Source organism: Asterias amurensis, chromosome 17 (assembly GCF_032118995.1).
Source record: "Asterias amurensis chromosome 17, ASM3211899v1".
In the NCBI taxonomy this organism is placed as follows: Eukaryota; Metazoa; Echinodermata; class Asteroidea; order Forcipulatida; family Asteriidae; genus Asterias; species Asterias amurensis.
The window spans coordinates 2,742,452-2,763,224 of NC_092664.1; the positions used below are offsets into that span (position 1 = coordinate 2,742,452).

A 20,773-nucleotide genomic window follows, 5' to 3' on the forward strand; every position below is an offset into this window, starting at 1 on the left:
GCTTGTAACTAAAATTCTGTTGAGCTTAGCTACTTTTGAGCCAAAGCAGCTCTATTCCTGGTCTTGGCTGTCGGCATTCACAATGAGTGACAATGCTGAAAATGGCAGGACATTACGTATGTGTGAATACATCTAATGCTATAAAAGACAGTCAAAATGTACATTATACATGTACACAAATGTACATGACCTTAAACATTTTAAAATACAGTTTTTAATTAGGAAGAGTAAATTAATGCCCACCACCAAAATTTCAATAGGCCTACTTATTACAAATTCTACAGAGACTTGACAATGGTACCTTCTAGATACTGTGCGCCTTATAAATTTTATGTTGTTATTTTTAACACTGAACTGCAGGCCCTCGGCCAGTGATTTTAAAACAGGGCAACGTTTGATCGTACAAGTCCGGCGATCTTGCGTTTTTTAAAAATACCAACACCTCACTGCATTTTCAATTTTTAACTGATGCTAGCCTTGCTCAAGGCAGTCGCATTATTCGCTCCGAAAAAACGCCGCTGTAAACCCACCCGTATACACCGCATGACCCACCCGTATGTACACACTGTCACATCGTACGAATACTGTGCACGCAAGTCATCCGCACTCGTACAACTAACCGCATGCAGAGGCCGTCAGGCCGACAGCTTTGTCGGGTCTGTAACTTCCGGGTTTAACGTGTTGTATTGAAAAATGTCCACAAGTGGAAAAAATTGGGGGGGCTCTCAGATATGCTAGTATGCAGCCGATGAATATGTATGTCTTTCGACAGACCTATCAAACAACATAGGATGTGAGGCAAATGAATTATTCATTTTGACGTCCAATCACGCACACCTATCATGCTCGCTGAGCGTCCGTGGTGGTGGTGTGTGATGTAGACATGTCTTGTCTTTCGCGGGCATTATGGTAATGAGCTGACCGTGTGAACTCTTCGCTTATTATAGTAATGAGGTCAGTGGCTTCAACACAGACCCTACAAGGCTGTCGGCCTGACGGCCTCCGCATGCGGATAGTGTACGGGGCATCCTGTCGTGCGATGTTACGCACAGTGAATACGGGTGGGTTTTATCCAGCGGCGGTCTTTTTTCAGAGTGAATAGTTCGACTGCCTTGAGCAAGGCTACCCGTATACACACTGTCACATTGTACGAATACTGTGAATACAAGTCATTCGCACTCGTACCACTAACCGCATGCGGAGGCTGACAGCCTCCGCATGTGGATAGTGTCCGGGGGCATCGTGTCGTGCGATTTTACGCACAGTGAATACGGGTGGGTTTTTATACAGCGGCAGTCTTTTTTCAGAGTGAATAATTCGAATGCCTTGAGCAAGGCTCAACTGATGCATACAAATATTTTTCAACTCGTTGAGAATTGAAGTAAAAAAGTTTGATTTCAGATAAAAGTTTGAAACTTCTTACAAAACACTGGACTGGTATAATAACCCCTACTGACTACATGTAGGTTAAGGGTAGAGGCCAGTTTATAGTCGGTCGCACGATGGAAATCTTGATGCGCGATCATAAAAAACACAGTTAATAGGCCTCAGCGATGACTACAAACTGTGATTTTTAGGATCGCACGCCAAGATTTCCATCGCAAGACCATCGCACGACCGACTATAATTAAACCGGCATAAAGCATTAGGACCATACATTTGTAGGGGTCTGACATTTTTGATCGACCCAGAGGCATAGCAGAGTCTTTCTCAGGCACTTTTTAGCACTCTGCTACACGTAGGGTGGATCAAAATGTCAAGCTATGAACTATTTTTTTTATACATAAAGACGATGTGACCTATATTTACATTCAAACCGCCCTCTGTTGACAAGACACTGTACACGTCATGTTTCGCCAGGCAAAAAGACGCGTAGTTATGGTAAGATTGCGTGTGCTTTCTAGCTGGCTGCCAAAACACAAAGGATTCGAGTGACGTCAGAGGTCAAATCATCTATACCATGAGGTTCTTTTGGTTGGTAAACAGTTTTTAACAGCTTATATTAATTTTGTTTCTAACAATTTGTTTGTAATGGCTTATAATATAATTTGTTTGTAATAGCTGCTTGTAACAGCTTAATTTTGTTTCTAATAATTTGTTGCGATCAGATGGAATAACGGTACAGTTGTACATCACAGCATTGATTTCATTTCTTTATAATTGATGAAAATATTTATTTACCCATAACGAAGATATAAAAATCATACACGATTCAATTAATAAAAGACTACAAATTTTCCCACCTATTCTGACAAAATCTAGTCACTTTAACCCCTTCGTGGTGACCAAATCGTCAGCCAATCATGTACCACTCGGTGGCTTGCTTGATCATGATTTGATCTACCAAGTTCCTGTCTCCAAGCTCTGAATGTATTCCTTGCGCTGAGGATGTTCATCTGCAGGCCGATTGATTGGAGTCCACACTGGTTCTCCAACAAACAAACGCATGGCTTTTATGTAGTTCTGTGGGCAAAACACACAAACAAAAGTTGTGGATTCTTGCTTACTTTGTCATTGTCATTTTCTTCAGTAGTTTGTTCGATCATGTATGTCTGTTTGTCTGTCTGTCCGTCTTTGTATTATCCTTAGCAATAATTTTGTGCATTTTGTTATGTACATGTAAAGGCAAGCTGCTACAAGCTACATGTACCTGGCTTATTTTGGGCCTTGCCTCCACGCGCTTCCCGCCAGTTTACTCTTTTTCTGTCTTTTAATTTTATATGTATATTGAATTTTAAACGTATATTGAATTGAATTGAATTGAATTCTTTAGAGGGTGTATTAATTTAACATTAAAGACTTGTAATGTGCCCATATAAGGCATGCAGTAAACAAAAATAAACAAAAGCAAATACACTAAATTGCATACAAATAGTCCTTGAAAACCTGTGTCATACTTGAAAAGTGGTGTGAAGAGATTTGAATTTTGTGGTACAAAGACAAGATCCAAGATTAAGTGGTAGAGAGTTCCAGATGCGTGGCACATTAATATGTTAAGTTTTTTTTCTGGAGTGTGACTTGACTAAGCAATCAATAGCCGCAACTACGACACTAGTCGCATTAGTCGCCCAGGCTTACTTGCTACAGTGAACCAGAAACATCGGGTTAACATCCCACTTGTTATCTTCCATGATAACTTTTATTTCAAAACCACGGCTTCAGCTTTGGATTTGGCTTTAGCTATGTTCTCTCGTCTGAAGCCCTAAAGAGCGTGTCAAATCAACCTCAGGGCCAAGCTAGCCTGAGCCGAATCCAACACTGAAGTCGTCGTTTCAAAAAAGGGCCATAGACTTTGAGGTCTGGTACCCTACCTTGGTGTCAAGGGTGAAGCGGTGGTAGATCCCAGCTGGCAGTGTAATCATGTCGCCCTTGGCCATCTCAATACGAATCCACTGATCCGCCTTGTCCCGTACATCAAAGTACCCACTGCCCTCCAAGATGAATCGAATCTCCTCATCGGAGTGCATGTGCTCCGTAAAGAAAGACTTGATCTGGGTTTTTGCATCACGGGGTTAAAAAAAAAAGCACAGCGGAGTGAGTTTTCAATGTTTGAAAACAGGTTGACAAGGAATTCGCTGAGTACCTGTCAAATTACCATGTCACATACAACATTTGTACACAATCTGTGACTGTTGGTATCATTCATTCATTGATGCCTTGATGCCCCCTGGTCATTGCATTGGTGCCCTTGAGTTGCTCAAGTAGAATTCCTCAAATGGTGCCCTTTACCAAGGAGAAAATGCCTTGGTAGCCTTGCCCTTTCAAAAAAGAAGCATACTGTAGGCCTGTGCGCTAGTTTTAGCCATAGTAACACGGCTCCACTAGGCCTCAGCTTAAAGAGTCACAATTTGTGTACTTTTTTAAAGGGAGGGGTAAGGCCAGGTTATGACAGGAGAGTCATTAAATAGAAAACCCTTTACGTGAACATGTTCACAAACATTTTGTAACACGAAACAAAATGTCAACAGATTTACATTAAACTTTACAGTTTGAAGATTATGATAGTAAAGGCCCGGTCCCACTGCAGCGATAACGATACGATAACGACGCAAAGAGAAAGCATTCCATTGGTTGAATGAGCGTGTGCGTATTCTGCGTGGAGCAATTTGACCAATAGACTGCGTTTTCTTTGCGTCGTGATTGTTATCGTTTTCGTTATTGCTGCTGTGGGACTGGGCCTTAAAAGGCTTCCCTTAAAATATTACTTGCTGAGGTGCTGTAGCTTTGAGAAATGAGTAAATCAATGACACTGAGAGCCCGAGACTAAAATTATTTTCTTGACTTCTTGTAGTCATTTCTCAAAAACTACTGCACCACGGTTATTCATATTTTAAGGGAAGCTTTCTATCATCGTTTACCTTCAAACCGTGTAAGTTTAAAGTAAATCTGTAGACAATGTGTTTGTGTCGTACAAAAAGTACCCATCAGACCCTTTATACCATGTTTGTATACTTACTTTTTCTTCATAGTTTGGCAGTGTCTCCTTGGACACGGAGATGGTGTCTTCATATGTGTAGCCCCGATCTTTTTTTATCTTGGCCAGAAGGCCCTCACCCTCCAAGTTGTCCACATCAAGCTGTAGGGAAATTATTCATTCATAGGAGAAAGTGTTGTCAGGTTGTAAAAAGATTCATGATCTACAAGAAAGCTTGAATCCTCGATCTGATTGGTTTACCCATAGCAACACGAGGTTTGATATATATATTTTATAAACAAACAGTTAAGCCCTATTGCATGTACTGCCCACTGTTTTTACGTATTACATGCTGTTAAAAGCTAAGAAATATACATCTGTTCCATTTCAACAAGGCATATACTTGCATAAAGTAGCGCGTAAAGTTTGCAACATAGATTGTTATCACACCTGCGCTCATTGAATACAGAGACCTTGCTCTTTAAAGGCAGTGGACACTATTGGTAATTACTCAAAATAATTATTATTAGCATAAAACCTTACTTGGTAACGAGTAATGGGGAGCTGTTGATAAATCATTGTGAGAAACGGCTCCCTCTAAAGTAAATTAGTTTTCGAGAAAGATGTAATTTTCCAGGAATTTGATTTTGAGACCTCAGAATTAGATTGAAATCAACCGAAACAGGTCAACTCGTACCCAAGTCAACTCGTACCCAAGTCAACTCGTACCCAAGTCAACTCGTACCCAAAATATTGTACCCAAGTCAACTTGTACCAAAGTCAACTCGTACCTAGGTCAACTCGTACCCAGGTCAACTCGTACCCAAGTCAACTCGTACCGTACAACGTACGTTGTATGCCGAAACCGAGAATTTCCGTGCGGCGTGATTTTGTAAGCGATAGGAAATAAAAATGATGTTCTACCATCATATGGAGCTCACTTTTATTAATAATAATCTCACGAATTTCGTTTTTAATAATGTTTGTTCATCTCATTTCTGCCTTTTTTCCGCTAGGATATTCATTCAGATCCATTGTGGTTTCTTTTAAATTCCCGTGTTGAGAAGGGTCGCCGTGAAAGGCGTTGAGCAGATCAGATGCACACTAGTTCTTCGTATCAAGGAGGTATAAATATTTCGACCTCCATGCTTATGAGACCAATTATTTTCAATGAAAAAATATACTATGTATAAAACGCAACCCTTCATGTTTACCTTGGTGTTTTTCCTGTTAAAGTGTTCCCAAAAGAAAATTTCATGGTAAGAATTCATTCAATTCTGCGTTATGTTCTGATTATCGTTTTCCGATTCAAACAAGTACATTTTAACAAATATACTGTTCCACTTTTTCCAACCAAAATACTTTGCTAAAGTTCTTATTATCTTTTTCTGAATAAAAAACCCCAAAAAATTCATTCTAACAAGCCTATATTAAAAAAAAAGTTCTCTGATTAATTTTCCCCACCGATAGGGCCTAAGTAAAAAAAAAATGCAACATGAAAAAAAAACAAAGAAAACAAAATCATTGCAACAATGAATAGCTAAATGTATGATTAACAATATAAATAAATAAATTAAACTACAATATTTATCAATACGAGTAAAAAAAAATTGTAAACATTTATTTGGGTGCGAGTTGACTTGGGTACGAGTTGACTCGGGTACAAGTTGACTCAGGTACGAGTTGACTTGGGTACGAGTTGACTTGGGTACGAGTTGACTTGGGTACGAGTTGACTTGGGTACGAGATGACCCGAACTCAAATCAACTATCTGAAAGTAAACAACTTTGTGTGACAAGGGTGTTTTTTCTTTCATTTATCTCGCAACTTCGATGTCCAATTGAGCTCGAATTTTCATAGGTTTGTTATTTCATGCATATGCTAGCCCTGGGCTAGCAATAGCATATGCTGAGATACAACATGTACATCAAGTGAGAAGACTGGTCTTTGACAATAGTGCCCAGTGTCTTCAATAAAGAAATTACTTTAAATTTAGTGATTGTATATTATGGCCTTTCGATATAACAATTAGAAAAACTTTGTGTACTGCCACGACTTTTTAACTCATTTTAACAAAAAGGAATAATGACTATATTATTATTAATGAGTAAATTAGAATAGATACTTTTTTTAATTTAAAATCATAAAACTAATGTAACTCAATGCAAAGCCAAAAAATATTGCGGTACATTTAATTGGATGGCACTTCATCCAACATGTGTGTGCCCAACAATAATTATCATTATATTGTCACGGCAGTAAAATGCTGAATGAAGTAAACTATTGGAAAAGGGCTAAAAGTAGCTTAGTTACCTTCCAGTACAGAACACCAAGTGATTTCAGGAAGTCCAACTCCACCATTTGCAGATTTTCAGGTTTATGCGGCTCCCTTTGATCCGCATCAGATTTGTCCATATACCAAGCGCAAACCATTCTAAACAGCGAGATAAATTAGATTTTTTATTTATTTTTTCCGAGCGGCGAAAAACACACTAAGAATATTAGGCCTTAAATACTTTAGTTTCACATCCAGAAGTGATATAGACCGTGGGATGATCATCAAAAAGGGCTCTAGTTTTCGAGTTTTGTGGTCTACCCTCTGCAACTACCTGAATTTTTCCCCAGATGTTCCTATGGTAGTCCTGAATAACATGTGAAAGTCGTCAAGGGCAAAACTTGCACAGTAATGAGTTATTTTAATTAGAAAATAATTATAGAAAAATAGCGCCCTCTATTGGTCAAAACTGGAGAACTATGCACAAACTCTATGGGCAAATCACCAAATGCACAAACGAATGGGGAAAATATACTGGCTTATTTATTTTGCTTTCATTTACAGGTTTTCAGCTCTTTTCTTCCAGATTAATTAATTATTCAACATCCCTGGACATCAATCATTTCCCAAATTGAGTTATTTCAATTGTTTCAAATTAATGTCACTAACAAACTTTCTAGGCCTCATTTTGGTCATTTACTAAGTTTTCAGAGCTTAGACAGGCCTTAATTAAATTGTAATCGATTGAATGAATGAACTTGACAAAAAAAGGATATTGTTGACGTTAAGATTTTTTTTATTTCTTCTCTTCATATCATGACACATTTCTAGTAAAATACTCATTGTTATCATGATGAATTATGTTACTTTCTTGAAAAGGCCCTTTTAAATTCCCCCAAACAATTCAATTTAAAACAATAATAAATCCGTTTATGTGCCGTATAACCTATGCCTGGCGTATCCCCAAAAAGTCTTGACGTATTCTCACGTATCCACCTGTAACATACATAACTTCATTTTAAGTTAGTGATACGCTATCAATTCATTAGTCATACGCTTTGTATACGTTCAGTACGCTATGGATGCAATTCTGGAAAGTTGGGCACTCTTGAACTTTTAAAATGCTCGAACTAGTTTCTGTAGGCCTATACGCCGGCATACGTTAAGGCGATACACCATGGTGTGACAGGGCCGTTAACAATTTCAAAGATATAAAGATTTTACAAAATTGAATGAAAATAATATAAATCTAGTTCCCAAACTGTCTTTCTGGTACCACAGTAACTGATGGGTTAATTCAATTCTCAAATAAATTGTTCCACATTTATTTTAAGGTTTATATTTTGGTAAGCCAAAAGCTTACTTTTTACACATTGTACTTGTGCAGAATTCTCTTCTTGCTTTTTCTACTTTTCTATTGAAAATGATGATTCAGACAACATTTTGTTTAAATTAGTTATCATCAGAATAAACATCCCCGTCCGAGTCCTTTGAAGCCACTCCGCAACTGGCACAAAAGCATAAGTCTGTGCAGGGGAAATTGATTTGTTGACAGGAACATCTGCTGTGTGATATTTTCCTTTACATACTTTCTTCTTCAATCTGCATGATACACTGTTCGGGGAGCACGTTCAGCTGAGGCGTTTCAGAATCACCAGTGTCAGAGCGTAGCCACCTTTTGATCGTGGTTCACCTTCAGTTGTCTCGTTGCTAATGGCATCACTATTCTCGCGTTCTGCAAGCGAATTATAAAAGCATACTCGATGACTGAACAGACAGTACACAAAATAAAAACAATTTGTAGGAAAAGCAAACATGTACAGTTTTGGTGAAGGTAGATCAACTCATTGTTCCTTAATTGTAGTACACATCCAATCCAAAGTTTATTTAGGCAGTATGAATTTCTCATATCCAAGTGGCATGCCCTCATACCCTAGTCAACTTGTGCCCAACTACTAAAGGTCAATCCATACAAAACGTATGATAAAGAGCACTGGAAAGCTTTTGATATAAAGAGGACATTTTTACCCAATACTTTGAACTTTTCATTATCTTGTAGCAAATTCTTGCAAAAATTTACACAGATTTTATATATAGATTTTTTTATTTAATAGGGATACTGGTCCTGTTCACAAATACCAACAGTTAACCATATATTCATTTGAGTTTTTTCTCTCGTTTTCCTGAAAACAAAAGAAAAAAAGGTTAGAAGGTTACGCACAGTATTTCTTCTGGTGGACGAGAGTAATGAACAAGTATTTTTTTTTACCTTCAATTTTTGTTCTTCTCTAGCTTTCTCAGATTAGTTTCTGCCTTTCTTTGTTTCTCCTACTACCTGCACGCTTCACTGTCAGCGGAAAGTGTTGATAGACCACTAACCCAGAGCGGACATGTCATACTGAAAAGAAAAGAAATACAAATAAATGAGGCCCTAGTTTACTCATCTTATTTGAAAACAAAATTAGGCTTGTTCCCCTTAGTTTAAATACAAAACTTTAATTTTAATACCACATCTCAAAGAAATCTGGTTGTTTGCCTCTAGAATTTTAAGAATAAAGATGGGGATGTTATTTATTATTATTCAAGCATACTTCATCACGTGATTAGTATGGGGGTCTTGGGGTACGTGTATGTACCCTTGCCCTTCCTCCACTTCAGTGTTTTAGTTTAGTAAGTAGGGGGCAATTTAATTTTTCCTGAATGGTGTACATTTTTAATCGGCCTAGTGCATTGAATATTTAATGTTTTTTTATTTTTCATACTGTAGTCTGTACATGTAATTGTAATTACTAATTGTAACAGTGCATGTATGAATATGATGTATGTTTTTTGTTATTAATTCAAATATTAAGTAAATAACTAAAACCGATGTGTGTCTTATCATGATTCATCACCAAAATGTGTATCCTCATCATGTGATCGTGACTCTGATTTCGTTTCATATATTTGAGAGGTCGGAGCATTTAATTTTGTTTAACTTCATGACTTGACAAAAAAAAAAAAAAAAAATGATTAACTGCTTTGCTTCGAATTGAAGCACAACTTATTCTGGAAAGAAATGTTGACTAAATACCTTCAACTTCCACTAGTACATATACGGTACTCCAACCAGCAGCTGCCGCTGTGCTTTCTGGTGAAATTGGATCGGAAGGTCTTGTCTTTTGTAGGTCGCTGTCATGTCATCATCCAATCCATGGCGTCCAAGCATACACATTTTCACATGTCATGATGATCATGATGTTTTTCCTAACCACTGCTGGGCCAACGAACTCCTGCCAGCGATAACTATTTTCCCGAACTAGCTCGGATTAAATTTATGTTGTTTTCATGTAACATAAAACGAGCCGATCTTCGCAACTTTCTTCCCTTCACACAGGACGAAGTTTCCTGAGAAGCGTAGACGACATCTTTCTGAAATCCTTCTCGAAACCACGGCTTCGGCTCCGCATGCTAGCTTGGCCCCGCGGTTGTTTTGGCAATTGTGCGTACTTTGCGTACGCGCTCAGTCAGGGCTTCAGACGAGATAAGGGAACCTGAAGCTGAATCCAACGCAGGCGCCGTCGTTTCGAAAAGGGCCACAAAACCACAGGACTTCGAAACAAGCTCTTTCATTGGTCCACACATCCGCATGCATGTCATATGCGCTATGATTGGCCGAGCTTATAAGTCATCTATTTTTTTGTTGCACGTTCAGCCATTTATTCTCGCTGTATTATTGTGCTTCATTTCGCGAATAAATCCATACTGTGCAAGTTTTGTGCTTGACGACTTTTTTTGGGTAGTAAGTTGAATTTTCTTCAAATTTTGAGACCAAATGTAAGTAGTTGTGTAGGGTAGAGCACTGAAAAGCAGAATTTGGAGCATCATCCCACGGTCTAATACATGTATCACTAGGCCGAGTGCCAACGGGTCGTGGCATGGAGAGTGACCTTGACATAGAAAAAGTGTCCTAGCATGCAATAAACCATGGAGGTAGAAATAGCCTGCTGGGTAGCTTTACGTTCATTCAACCATGAATTCGACCTAACCACGCCAGTCACATGCGATCTATAGAAAGCCAAACACGCAAAACAACAACAGGCAGCTACAGTTTGTCAACAAAGTTACACAACAAATTAAAAATAGGGATCGATACGTTGGAAACAAATCAACAAATCATGTGAAGTCTTTTATTTTTAAATGGAAGTTTAATGGAGTGTTGAAATCGTTAATTTATCTGTTAAAATTATTTGTTTCATTCGGCCTTCCGAGCCAGCGCAGTTTGTTTACATTCGTGGATGTGTACTAAGGAAAATTAGAATCCATGCAGTTCAAGGCGGTAACTTTTGTTATAATTGATTCATCGTTTGTAAAATGCTGCAATAGTACGACGTATACCGTTCACAAAAAACTGTCAGTAGAAATATTACTTGTATACGTAAAAAGAAGGAAATATCATATAGTTAATCATACATGCAACTTTGCAAATTTGTGACAGTAAAATATAATATAATAATAATAACAAAACAAAAACATATTTTCTTAATTGACCCCATTTATCACTACTTTTCGACAATAACTTTTAAAAGAGATCACTGTTTGAGCAATTTTGAACGAATACAATTTTTAATAATCTTTCTTTATCAGTACAAACTTTTAGAAATCTTTAAAAACATTAATTCCTGACTATTTAAAACTATTTAGTGCAAGATGTTCAACAGTTGTTTATTATGGTCTGCATAATGAGGTCCTAATTTTTGGCTAAAAACTCGCCATTTAGGCAGCCAAAGCAAAGTGGTCGGTGATGTTTTTCTCAGAAAATGAAAACAATACACTGTTCTATTATTAGAACCTCCTTGAACTGCATGGGTTCATCGGCCAGGGTTGCAAACAACACAATTTGTCTGGTTCCCTCCATGGTTCCCTTTATATCTATGCGATAACGAAGTGATCACTTTGCCTGGAACCAGACTTGTTTTTGCACGTTGTATGTACAACAATAGTACAACATGTTCACAACACACAAAATCAGTGGTGAATAAACAAAAGCGGGTTATTATCGTTTTGAGTATTTCTATTCTTTCGCGGTACTAGTAAAGTTTCTTATGTTTTCGTAGAGTACTCAGCATGATTATATACTTGGCTTTATTATCAGGTGAGACACAATTTATTGAGGGCCAATCCACTTACGAACGAAAAGAGGATGGAAATGAAATGGGATGGGCTGAAATTTTAATTTCTATTTTTAGTAAAATTAAATACAGTGCAATGTTGAATGTAAGATTGTAAGGGATTGTTTGCAGTAGAGTTGCCCAATTTTTAAAGGGTTCGTTTGGGTACTTTTTGCAGGACAAAAAACACATACATAGGGTACGGTTTGGTTTGAAGATACTGATAGTAGAAAGCTTCCCTTAAAATATTACTTGCTGAGGTGCTGTAATTTTTGAGAAATAGTAAAATTATTAATAATAATTCGATCGCATTTACAGGAAGTATGAACCAGGGTTAACCATGGTTCCTCCATGGGTAAACTGTGTATGCAGTGCATCCATAGTGTATGCAGACTGGAAATGTACCACTCCTCAACAAAATCATGGTGGTGGTTTTGTGTAGTCATACAATAAGGATCGCTGATTGATTATTAAAAGTTGTATAAAAGTTATCGGTCGGCGCTGTATTCCTTTTTCAAAATTTTGGTATTATCGGTCATTGTCAAAATGTCGAAAAAAGGAATACAACTCCCCAGTTACTGGGTCTAGACGTCTGAGTAATTATTCTTCATTCTAATTTCAGATTAGTCACTGAAGTAACTGCAGGTTCTCTACTCAAAAAGTCTCAATCGAGTCAAGATGTCGAAAGTTGTAACGGAGAGAGTGCGTGCAAAATTGGCAGAGATTCCCAAGGCAATAGCAATGTGCTCCAAAGAGGTTTGTCTAACAATAAAACTATATATATTCTAAGATTTGTACAGGTGTAAACTGAACGCCTTTTCACATTGACAACGCTCGATCCGTGTCAAAATAAAATTGTTCAACTTTTTTAGGTCTTTTCACACTGTCGACTTCCGATCCGTGTCAAAACTTATCCGGATAGGGTCCGTGTTTCAGCTGGAAAATCAATGAACACCTGACTCAACTTTTCAAAATTTAGACTTTGGTTTTGTTAATCTATCTCTCTACTTTCTCCTTAATTTGAAACCAGATTTGAAAATTTTTTTTTGTTTTGTTTTACCCATACGGCGATGTGTGTACACTAATAGAACTGTATACTCAGCACTTGAAATCTCGGGTTCTGTGAAGAACAAAACGCCACAAGCATATATTAGGTAGCGTCTCCAAAGTCGGGCACGTTCCTAGCAATGTTGTTACAACTGTATTTTTTGTGTACTATTCAAGGATACTCAGGTACGCTCTGGTAAAATAAAATAAAAAATAAAAAATTATACGGCACTTGAGTCAAATGTTCGCACACCAGGACAAAATAGTAACAAGGCCTATGTATGAATAAACTTACAGAGCGCAAGGTTTGCTGTTTTATTTTAAATTCTATGAAATGCCAATCGCACAATTAACCTAATAACGATAATATTCGATATGCACAATATCGTCAAGTCCTCCAAAGTGGTCAGCCATCTACTACTCCAAATACTATGTACATATAAAACGTAACACGTAATATCATCGCATCACGTGTATGTTTTTCAATTCCACACGGGCTCATTTTTACAACTGGGACATGCAAACTGGTCCCGCGGAACGATACACAGGAACATTCGTACAATACACATTGCGATTTGGGACGATCCAAAGGAACGCGCTAGCGGTCCTATGGACCGGTCTAGGTATTTACATGAGCATTCTCTATCGTTCCAAAAGGACCATTCCTACCGTTCAGACTTTTTGAGACGCTCCCTTACTTGGGTGGGATTCAAACCCACAACCTTTGCAATTCTAGAGTATGTACTAGAGTATACCAGAGTACAGTCATTGGTGTACACTATACAATTGTTGCATGCTGTGACGGGGTCCGTGGCGTTTTGTACACACAAGGGGGGAAAATGTAATTTCCCTATTACATTTTCCCCTGAGGGGTAAAAAATCCATGGACCCCAAATCACACCGTGCAACAATTGTTTTGTTTCACCTTGGTAACATGATTATTCCTCTTCTCAAAGTTATGTTTTCATCTTCAAACATTATAACGACGGAGTATAATGCATCTCGGGCGAACAGTTGTTCAAAAAAGAAACCATTCTTCACTGTCTCCTCGAACCCGTGGTCATTTCGTACTAAGCGCTGGAAATCGACCAACGGTGGGAACGATCAAGTTGATGTACACCGGTTAACATCACTCATGTTACCCGCCGCGCTGTGCAGCCATGGTACATGCGTATTTGTTGCACGGCACGTGATTGGTTCTTGACCAATCAAACTTCACACTATGTTACCGAGGTATAACAAATGTACTTGTACATGTACATATGGATAAAACCAAAAACAATATTCTTTGTCCCCGATGCAAATTTAACATCTATTGAAAAGACTTACACATTTGTTATTTTGTTTTGCCTAAAATACATATTACATGTATGTACAATGTTTAAAAAGTGTGAATCTTGCTTTGCTTGTTTACAGGCGTCCATCTATTCTCATTGTGTCATCACCAAGCAATCAGTTGCCAAGAATGACTGTGCCAAAGAGTTCCTAGTGTACAAGACATGTCTCCAGAAAGCAGTGAGTATAAACCCATACATGCCTGACTGACCACAGCACATAGTACACAGTATTACATAACTTTGGTTTTTACCCAAACACTGATATGTGTTCGCACTGTATATTATTATTATTATTAAGCATTTAGGTACGCTATTCATGGTAAAACCATAACACAGCGTTAACAAAGAGCAATAAATTAAACATTATAAAAAAAAATATTAAAAGAAATTCAATTAGGAAAGAGGTAGGTTTTGAGAATCTTCTTAAACACATTCACTGTTTCAGCAGATTTAATATAGGAGGGAAGTTCATTCCACTCTTTAGCTGCTGAAACAGTGAATGTTCGATCTCCCGCCTTACTGTGAGTCATGGGAAAAGTAAGGCGGAATGGATCTGCATTGGAGCGAAGATTTGTACGCAAAGGTCGATACAACTGAATACATTCATTAAAATACACTCAGTACTTTCCCTGAGTCCTGTGAAAAAATATCACAAGGAATATTACTGGGGTGGGGTTCCAACCCACGACCCTTGCAATTCTAGAGCAGTGTTTTACCAACTAGACTACCGAGATTGCCTGGTAGCTAGAGGCAGTTTGAATCCTATGTTTTTGCAACGGGTACCGCAGTGATAAAATAGATGTTAAATTTGCATCGGGATAAAGAATATTAGTTTTGGTTTTTACCCATACACCGATGTGTGTTAGCACTGTATACTCAGTACTTTCCCAAGTCCTATGAAAAAAAGTATCACGTAGGCTTATTACTCGAGTAGGATTCACACATACACAATGTTCAATATCGGAAGTAGGCCCCTACTAAATAGTGAACACAGGTTAATTTGTGGAACTGCCAAGGCATGCTTTGACAAAATGATGTCATGAGTAAAGCCTGGTTCATACTTCCTGCAAATGCGAATTGCGAATGCGAAATGTGATGGGAATTTGGACGCTACAAACAATTTGGAAGAGTTTGAATCCCACCCAAGTAGTGTCCGTTTTTTTTTTTTTCAACAGAACTCTGGAAATTACTCAGCATCCATACACATAACAGGGTATGGGTAAAACCAAATAATATTCTTTATCCACGATGCAAATTTAGAATATTACAACATAAAAATAAACACTTTATTAGATAGTATTAGTAAAGACATTTATAATAAACATGATAAAGACATTTATAATGCCCAAAAACATATCTACCCAAGGGGTGCTCAAGGCTAACAATTAGAAAAGTTATTACAAATGGCGTGTCATGCTGAGGTACCTGTGTTTTAAGCTAGGTTTTGAAACTTTCAACAGTCCCACATGTCTTTACTGCGTTGGGAAGCTTTTTCCACAAGCAAGGGGCGGCGGTGGCAAATGCTCGGTCACCCAATGATCTCAGTTTTGGGACTGTTAGAGGATACATGTAGATCACTGGAAGAACAGACACCTGAGCGAGATGGTTCTGTGAACAAAATCTTCATACAAGTTACTTGGCTGGGATTCGAACCAACAACGACTTGCATTGCTAGAGCAGATGTCTTACCACTAGACAACTGACCTAGCCCGGTGGCTATAGGCAGTCCCGATCCTATACGTGTAGATGTTTTAGCAGGTACCACAAAAATTGAAGGTTACATGTAGGTTTGCATCAGGGATAAAGAATAAAATTGTTGTTTTTATCCTTACACCGATGTGTTTTAAGCACTGTATACTCAGTACTTTCCCGAGTTCTGTGGCAAATCACATGGGTGGGATTTGTACCCATGACCTTTGCATTGCTAGAACAGATGTTTTGCCACTAAGAGACCAGCAAGCTTGCCCAGTGGCTAGAGGTGGTTGTGTTTGTGTATTAAAGGAACACATTGCCTTGGATCGGACGAGTTGGTCTATAAAAAGGGTTTGTAACCGTTTGTTATAAAATGCATATGGTTGGAAAGATGTTTTGAAAGTAGAATACAATGATCCACACAAATTTGCCTCGAAATTGCGTGGTTTTCCTTTTACTTTGCGAACTAACACGGTCGGCCATTTATTGGCCGTCTGTTTTAGTTTGACGAGGTAAAAATAAAAATTCGAGGCATGTTTGTGTGGATAATTGTATTCTACTTTTAAAACATCTTTCCAAACATATGCATTTTATAACAAACGGTTACAAACGCTTTTCAAAGACCAACTCGACCGATTCTTTTAAGCACTGTATACTTAGTACTTTCCCGAGTTCTGTGACAAATCACATGGATGGATTTGAACCCATGTCCTTTGCATTGCTAGAGCAGATGTCTGACCACTAGACCAGTGAGCTAGCCTGGTGGCGAGAAGGGGTTCCAAGATGTATTATATCTTTTGGTACTGCAACTAGACAACCAAGCAAGCCCGGTTGCTAGAGGTAATTTGAATCCTATGATGTCATAAAGAGTGATAAAGACTCTGGACACTATTGGTAATATTGTCAAAGACCAGTCTTCTCACTTGGTGTATCTCAACACATGCATAAAATAACAAACATGTGAAAATTTGAGCTCAATTGGTCGTCGAAGTTGCGCGATAATAATGAAAGAAAAAACACCTTCGTCACACGAAGTTGTGTGCTTTCAGATTCTTGAGTTCGAGACCTCAAAATCTAATTCTGAGGTCTCTAAATCAAATTCGTGGAAAACTACTTCTTTCTCAAAAGCTACGTCACTTCAGAGGGAGCCGTTTCTCACAATGTTTTATACTATCAACCTCTCCTATTACTCGTTAATACCAAGTAAGGTTTTATGCTAATAATTATTTTGAGTAATTACCAATATATTGGTACACTATTGCAATAGTGTCCACTGCCTTTAACGACTTTGTCTTGTTTTTTTGTTTATAGATGTCTCAGATGAAGTTGTGACATAAAAGAAGGTATCAACGGATGATTCGCCGCCTGCCTTGGCATGATATTGGACGGATCAAGAGGATTGTAAAAAGACAGGACTGCATTGTCGTTATTGCAGGATGAATTATTAGGTGTGTTATAACACTACAGATTATTTTATCATAATCAGGGAATGTACCTTGTGTTTTTAAAGGGAGTTGACACTATTGGTAATTACTCAAAAAAAATGATCAGCATAAAACCTCACTTGGTAGCGAGTAATCGGGAGAGGTTGATAGTATAAAACATTGTGAGAAACGGAGCCCTCTGAAGTGACATAGTTTTCGAGAAGTAATTTTCCACGAATTTGATTAGAAGACCTCAGATTTAGAATTTGAGGTTTTGAAATCGAGGATCGCAAAGCACACACCTTCGTGTGACAAGGGTGTTTTTTCTAGTTAACTCACAACCCCGTCGACCAGTCGAGCTCAAATTTTCACATGTTTATTTTATGCATATGTTGAGATACACCAAGTGAGAAGACTAGTGTTTGACAATGACCAAAGGTGTCCAGTGCCTTTAATAACATGTTTTATTTTGTTTTAATTTGTTTTATTTAATTGGAATTTATCTTTAGTTATAATTTAAATTTATTTTTCAAATATTAAACTTGGCTGAACACACCAGTGAACTTGCAGTAGCCGGTACATGTATAGTGCATAATAGAAAATGGTATTGGATGCGCTTGCGTCCTCTCCACCTTCCTGTCCCGTACTAAGCTTGACAAAGACAGATGGATGCAAATCTGTGAGTCATCACGAAAGTGTATTAAACAATAAATATCATACCAATTCCAGTAGGCTTAAACATGAATGTAAGCTTGGGCGAGATTACGATATTATCAAATATCGCGATATTAATTTGGATACCATTTTGATATCGGTTCGATTTGGTTTTAATCGAAATATGGATATATTGCGATATATCGCGATATCGATTAAATATCGCAATATCACGATGTATTTGCTAGCTGAGACATCTTGCACCCAACAGGTTTGGAGTAAAACCAGAAGAATAGGTCATTAGAACACCTCTCTTATGCTTTGACTGTCTCTTCTACAACTTTCACTTGGAGTATTAAGACTGGTGATGTCAAATTTAATTAATCGCGATTATATCGACTATCGCGAGATATTGTCGGCGATATATCGTGAATAAAATAAATCGATATCGCCCAAGCTTACATGTAGGATTGTTGTAAATGGAAGCCAACTGTTTCTTGTGTAAGTCAAACTTTCTTGTGGAGTGTCGTGGCCATGCAGACAAGAACACTGCAGGCCTGATACTTCACGGAGGCAACGAAGGCGATTGCCTCCGTGTCCCCTGGTCATTGCCTTGGTGCCCTTGAAATGCTCCAGTGCAAATTTGCAATTTCATCATAGGGTGCCCTTTACCAAGAAGAAAATGCCTTGGTGCCCTTGCCCTTTCAAAAACGAAGCATACAGGCCTGACACTGTGTTCAAGCTGTGGTGTTTATGATGAGCAGAGTATGGGTTTGAGTCCCGGTCATGACATGTGTGTTATTAAGCAAGACAGTTAATCATCCTTCAGATGGGACGTAAAACTGTATGTCCAGTGTGTTGTGTAACGCATGTAAAAGGACCCAGTGCGCTTATTGTAAACAGAAGGGTTTTGCCCCAGTGTTTCTTGGTGTGATCGGCAGGATATTGTGCCATTGCACCTTATGGCACCATTACATGGTGCCATAAAGGAACAGGGGTCGATTTCACAAAGAGTTAGGAGATATACAAATTGCATGGATAGTCCTTAGTTAGGACGAGTAACTGGTCCTAACTCGAGATAAGACTAGTCCTAACTCTTTGTGAAATCCACCCCTGGTCTCATACTTAAATGTAGCTCCACATACCTTGCAGGAAATAATACTGAGCACTTTGATACGCTCCCTAGTGGTGTGATAAAGCACTAATAAGAACCCAGTATTGTTATTAAAGGCACTGGACACTTTCGGTAATTACTCAAAATGATTGTTATTAAAAACTTACTTGGTAATAAGCAATGGAGAACTGTTGATAGTATGAAACATTGTGAGAAACGGCTCCCTCTGAAGTAGCGTAGGTTTTGAGAAAAAAGTAATTTTCCACTAAAATATTTTAATTTGATTTCGAGACTGAAGAATTAGACTTTGAGGTCCCGAAATCAAGTATCTGAAAGCACACAACTTTGTGTGACAAGGGTGTGTTTCCTTCCGTTATTGTCTCGCAACTTTGACGACCAATTGAGTTCAAATTTTCACAGGATTGTTATTTTGTGCATATGATGAGATACACCAAGTGAGGAGACTGGTCTTTAACAATTACCAAAGGTGTCCAGTGTCTTTAAAGAGGGGCTCCAGGTTCAAATTCAGTTTTGTGATGCACTCTCTTTCCAATAGATATCAGTCCTTTAAGAGGGTAAAGTGTTAGAACAAAGTACAGGTCTCAATTTCAAAGAGCTGCTTTAAAAGCAGAAAATATTGCTTAACAATTGTATGCTAAAGCAGAAATGAGCAGGGATACCAGTCACAAACTGTACACGTGACATGGTCGTTTAGCCATATTCTGGTAAGCATAATTTTGTTATGCTCAGCTACTTCTTGTGGTCAAGCTGCTCTCTGAAATTGGACCCAGGTCTCCAGACTCACATTCAAATGGTTTAAATTGTCAATTTATTTGATACTCTTTCAGAAAGAAATTTGAAACATGACGCCATTGGATATCAGCACTGAATAGGTCTGTAAGTTCTAAAGACATGAAAGAAGACTTTTCGCATCTGTCAAGGTAAAAATCACTGCCAACTTTGATTAAATATCGTCAAAATTCAAGAATATACCTAAAGTTTTCTGTACACAAAGTAAAAGACCCATTGGAAATTGATGTTTTTGGATGTTGACAGAATTCGCTCTGGCAGGGTATCAAAAACTTGCCTTTAAAACAGCATGATTTTTAGAGCTAAGTCTTTTGTGTATACTTATCCGTGGGTTGACAACTCAACGTTTCAATCAGTATGCTTTGATCGTCTTCTTGTAATGGGGCATTGCACCTTATTAATATTAAAACAAAATTAAATGAGGGTACCTGGAATGAATTGTGTTGTATTTTTATTTATAATAATTTCATTCTTACGTCTCAATGCGCTTTACATTAGCACTCTGGTCATTTGGCCAGATAACGTTCCGGTAATCCTTCTTGGGTGTTAATCATTCTCTTATTTGGCCAATAACGTTCATTTAAAGGCAGTGGACACTATTGGTAATTGTCATAGACTAGCCTTCACAGTTGGTGTATCTCAACATATGCATAAAATAAAAAACCTGTGAAAATTTGAGCTCAATCTGTCATCGAAGTTGCGAGATAATAATGAACGAAAAATAACCCTTGTCACACGAAGTTGTGTGCGTTTAGATGGTTGATATCGAGACCTCAATTTCTAAATCTGAGGTCTCGAAATCAAATTCTGATTTTACTTCTTTCTCAAAAACTATGGCACTTCAGAGGGAGCCGTT

General features: G+C 38.0%; 2 protein-coding genes and 1 long non-coding RNA gene across 5 annotated transcripts in view; 1 reads left to right on the top strand and 2 right to left on the bottom strand.

Annotated features, from left to right (window-relative positions):
• Nucleotides 1-1,981: 1,981 nt before the first annotated feature.
• Nucleotides 1,982-10,690, bottom strand: LOC139949475 (acireductone dioxygenase-like). Its single transcript, XM_071947828.1, has 5 exons — nt 10,568-10,690; nt 6,728-6,952; nt 4,457-4,576; nt 3,312-3,491; nt 1,982-2,463 (listed from the first exon to the last, which is right to left on the bottom strand). The coding sequence occupies exons 2-5, from the start codon at nt 6,845-6,847 to the stop codon at nt 2,341-2,343; spliced, it is 543 nt and encodes a 180-aa protein (XP_071803929.1). The 5' UTR covers nt 6,848-6,952; nt 10,568-10,690; the 3' UTR covers nt 1,982-2,340.
• On the bottom strand, nt 7,354-10,462 carry LOC139949793 (uncharacterized). The gene is made up of 3 exons (XR_011787577.1): nt 9,763-10,462; nt 8,959-9,087; nt 7,354-8,424 (listed from the first exon to the last, which is right to left on the bottom strand). It is a non-coding gene; the product is annotated as an uncharacterized lncRNA (long non-coding RNA).
• A 1,000-nt stretch (nt 10,691-11,690) lies between the features above and the next one.
• The window catches only part of LOC139949476 (uncharacterized), a 49,539-nt gene continuing 40,456 nt past the window's right edge, over nt 11,691-20,773 (top strand). Inside the window, exons 1-5 of one of the 3 annotated variants that reach the window (XM_071947829.1) lie at nt 11,691-11,823; nt 12,462-12,595; nt 14,303-14,401; nt 17,227-17,363; nt 19,956-20,048. The gene's annotated coding sequence lies outside the window, so the exon portion shown is untranslated. Of the gene's footprint in view, nt 11,824-12,461; nt 12,596-14,302; nt 14,402-17,226; nt 20,049-20,773 lie in introns of all 3 variants that reach the window. The other 2 variants (XM_071947832.1, XM_071947831.1) reach the window with 2 other exon arrangements.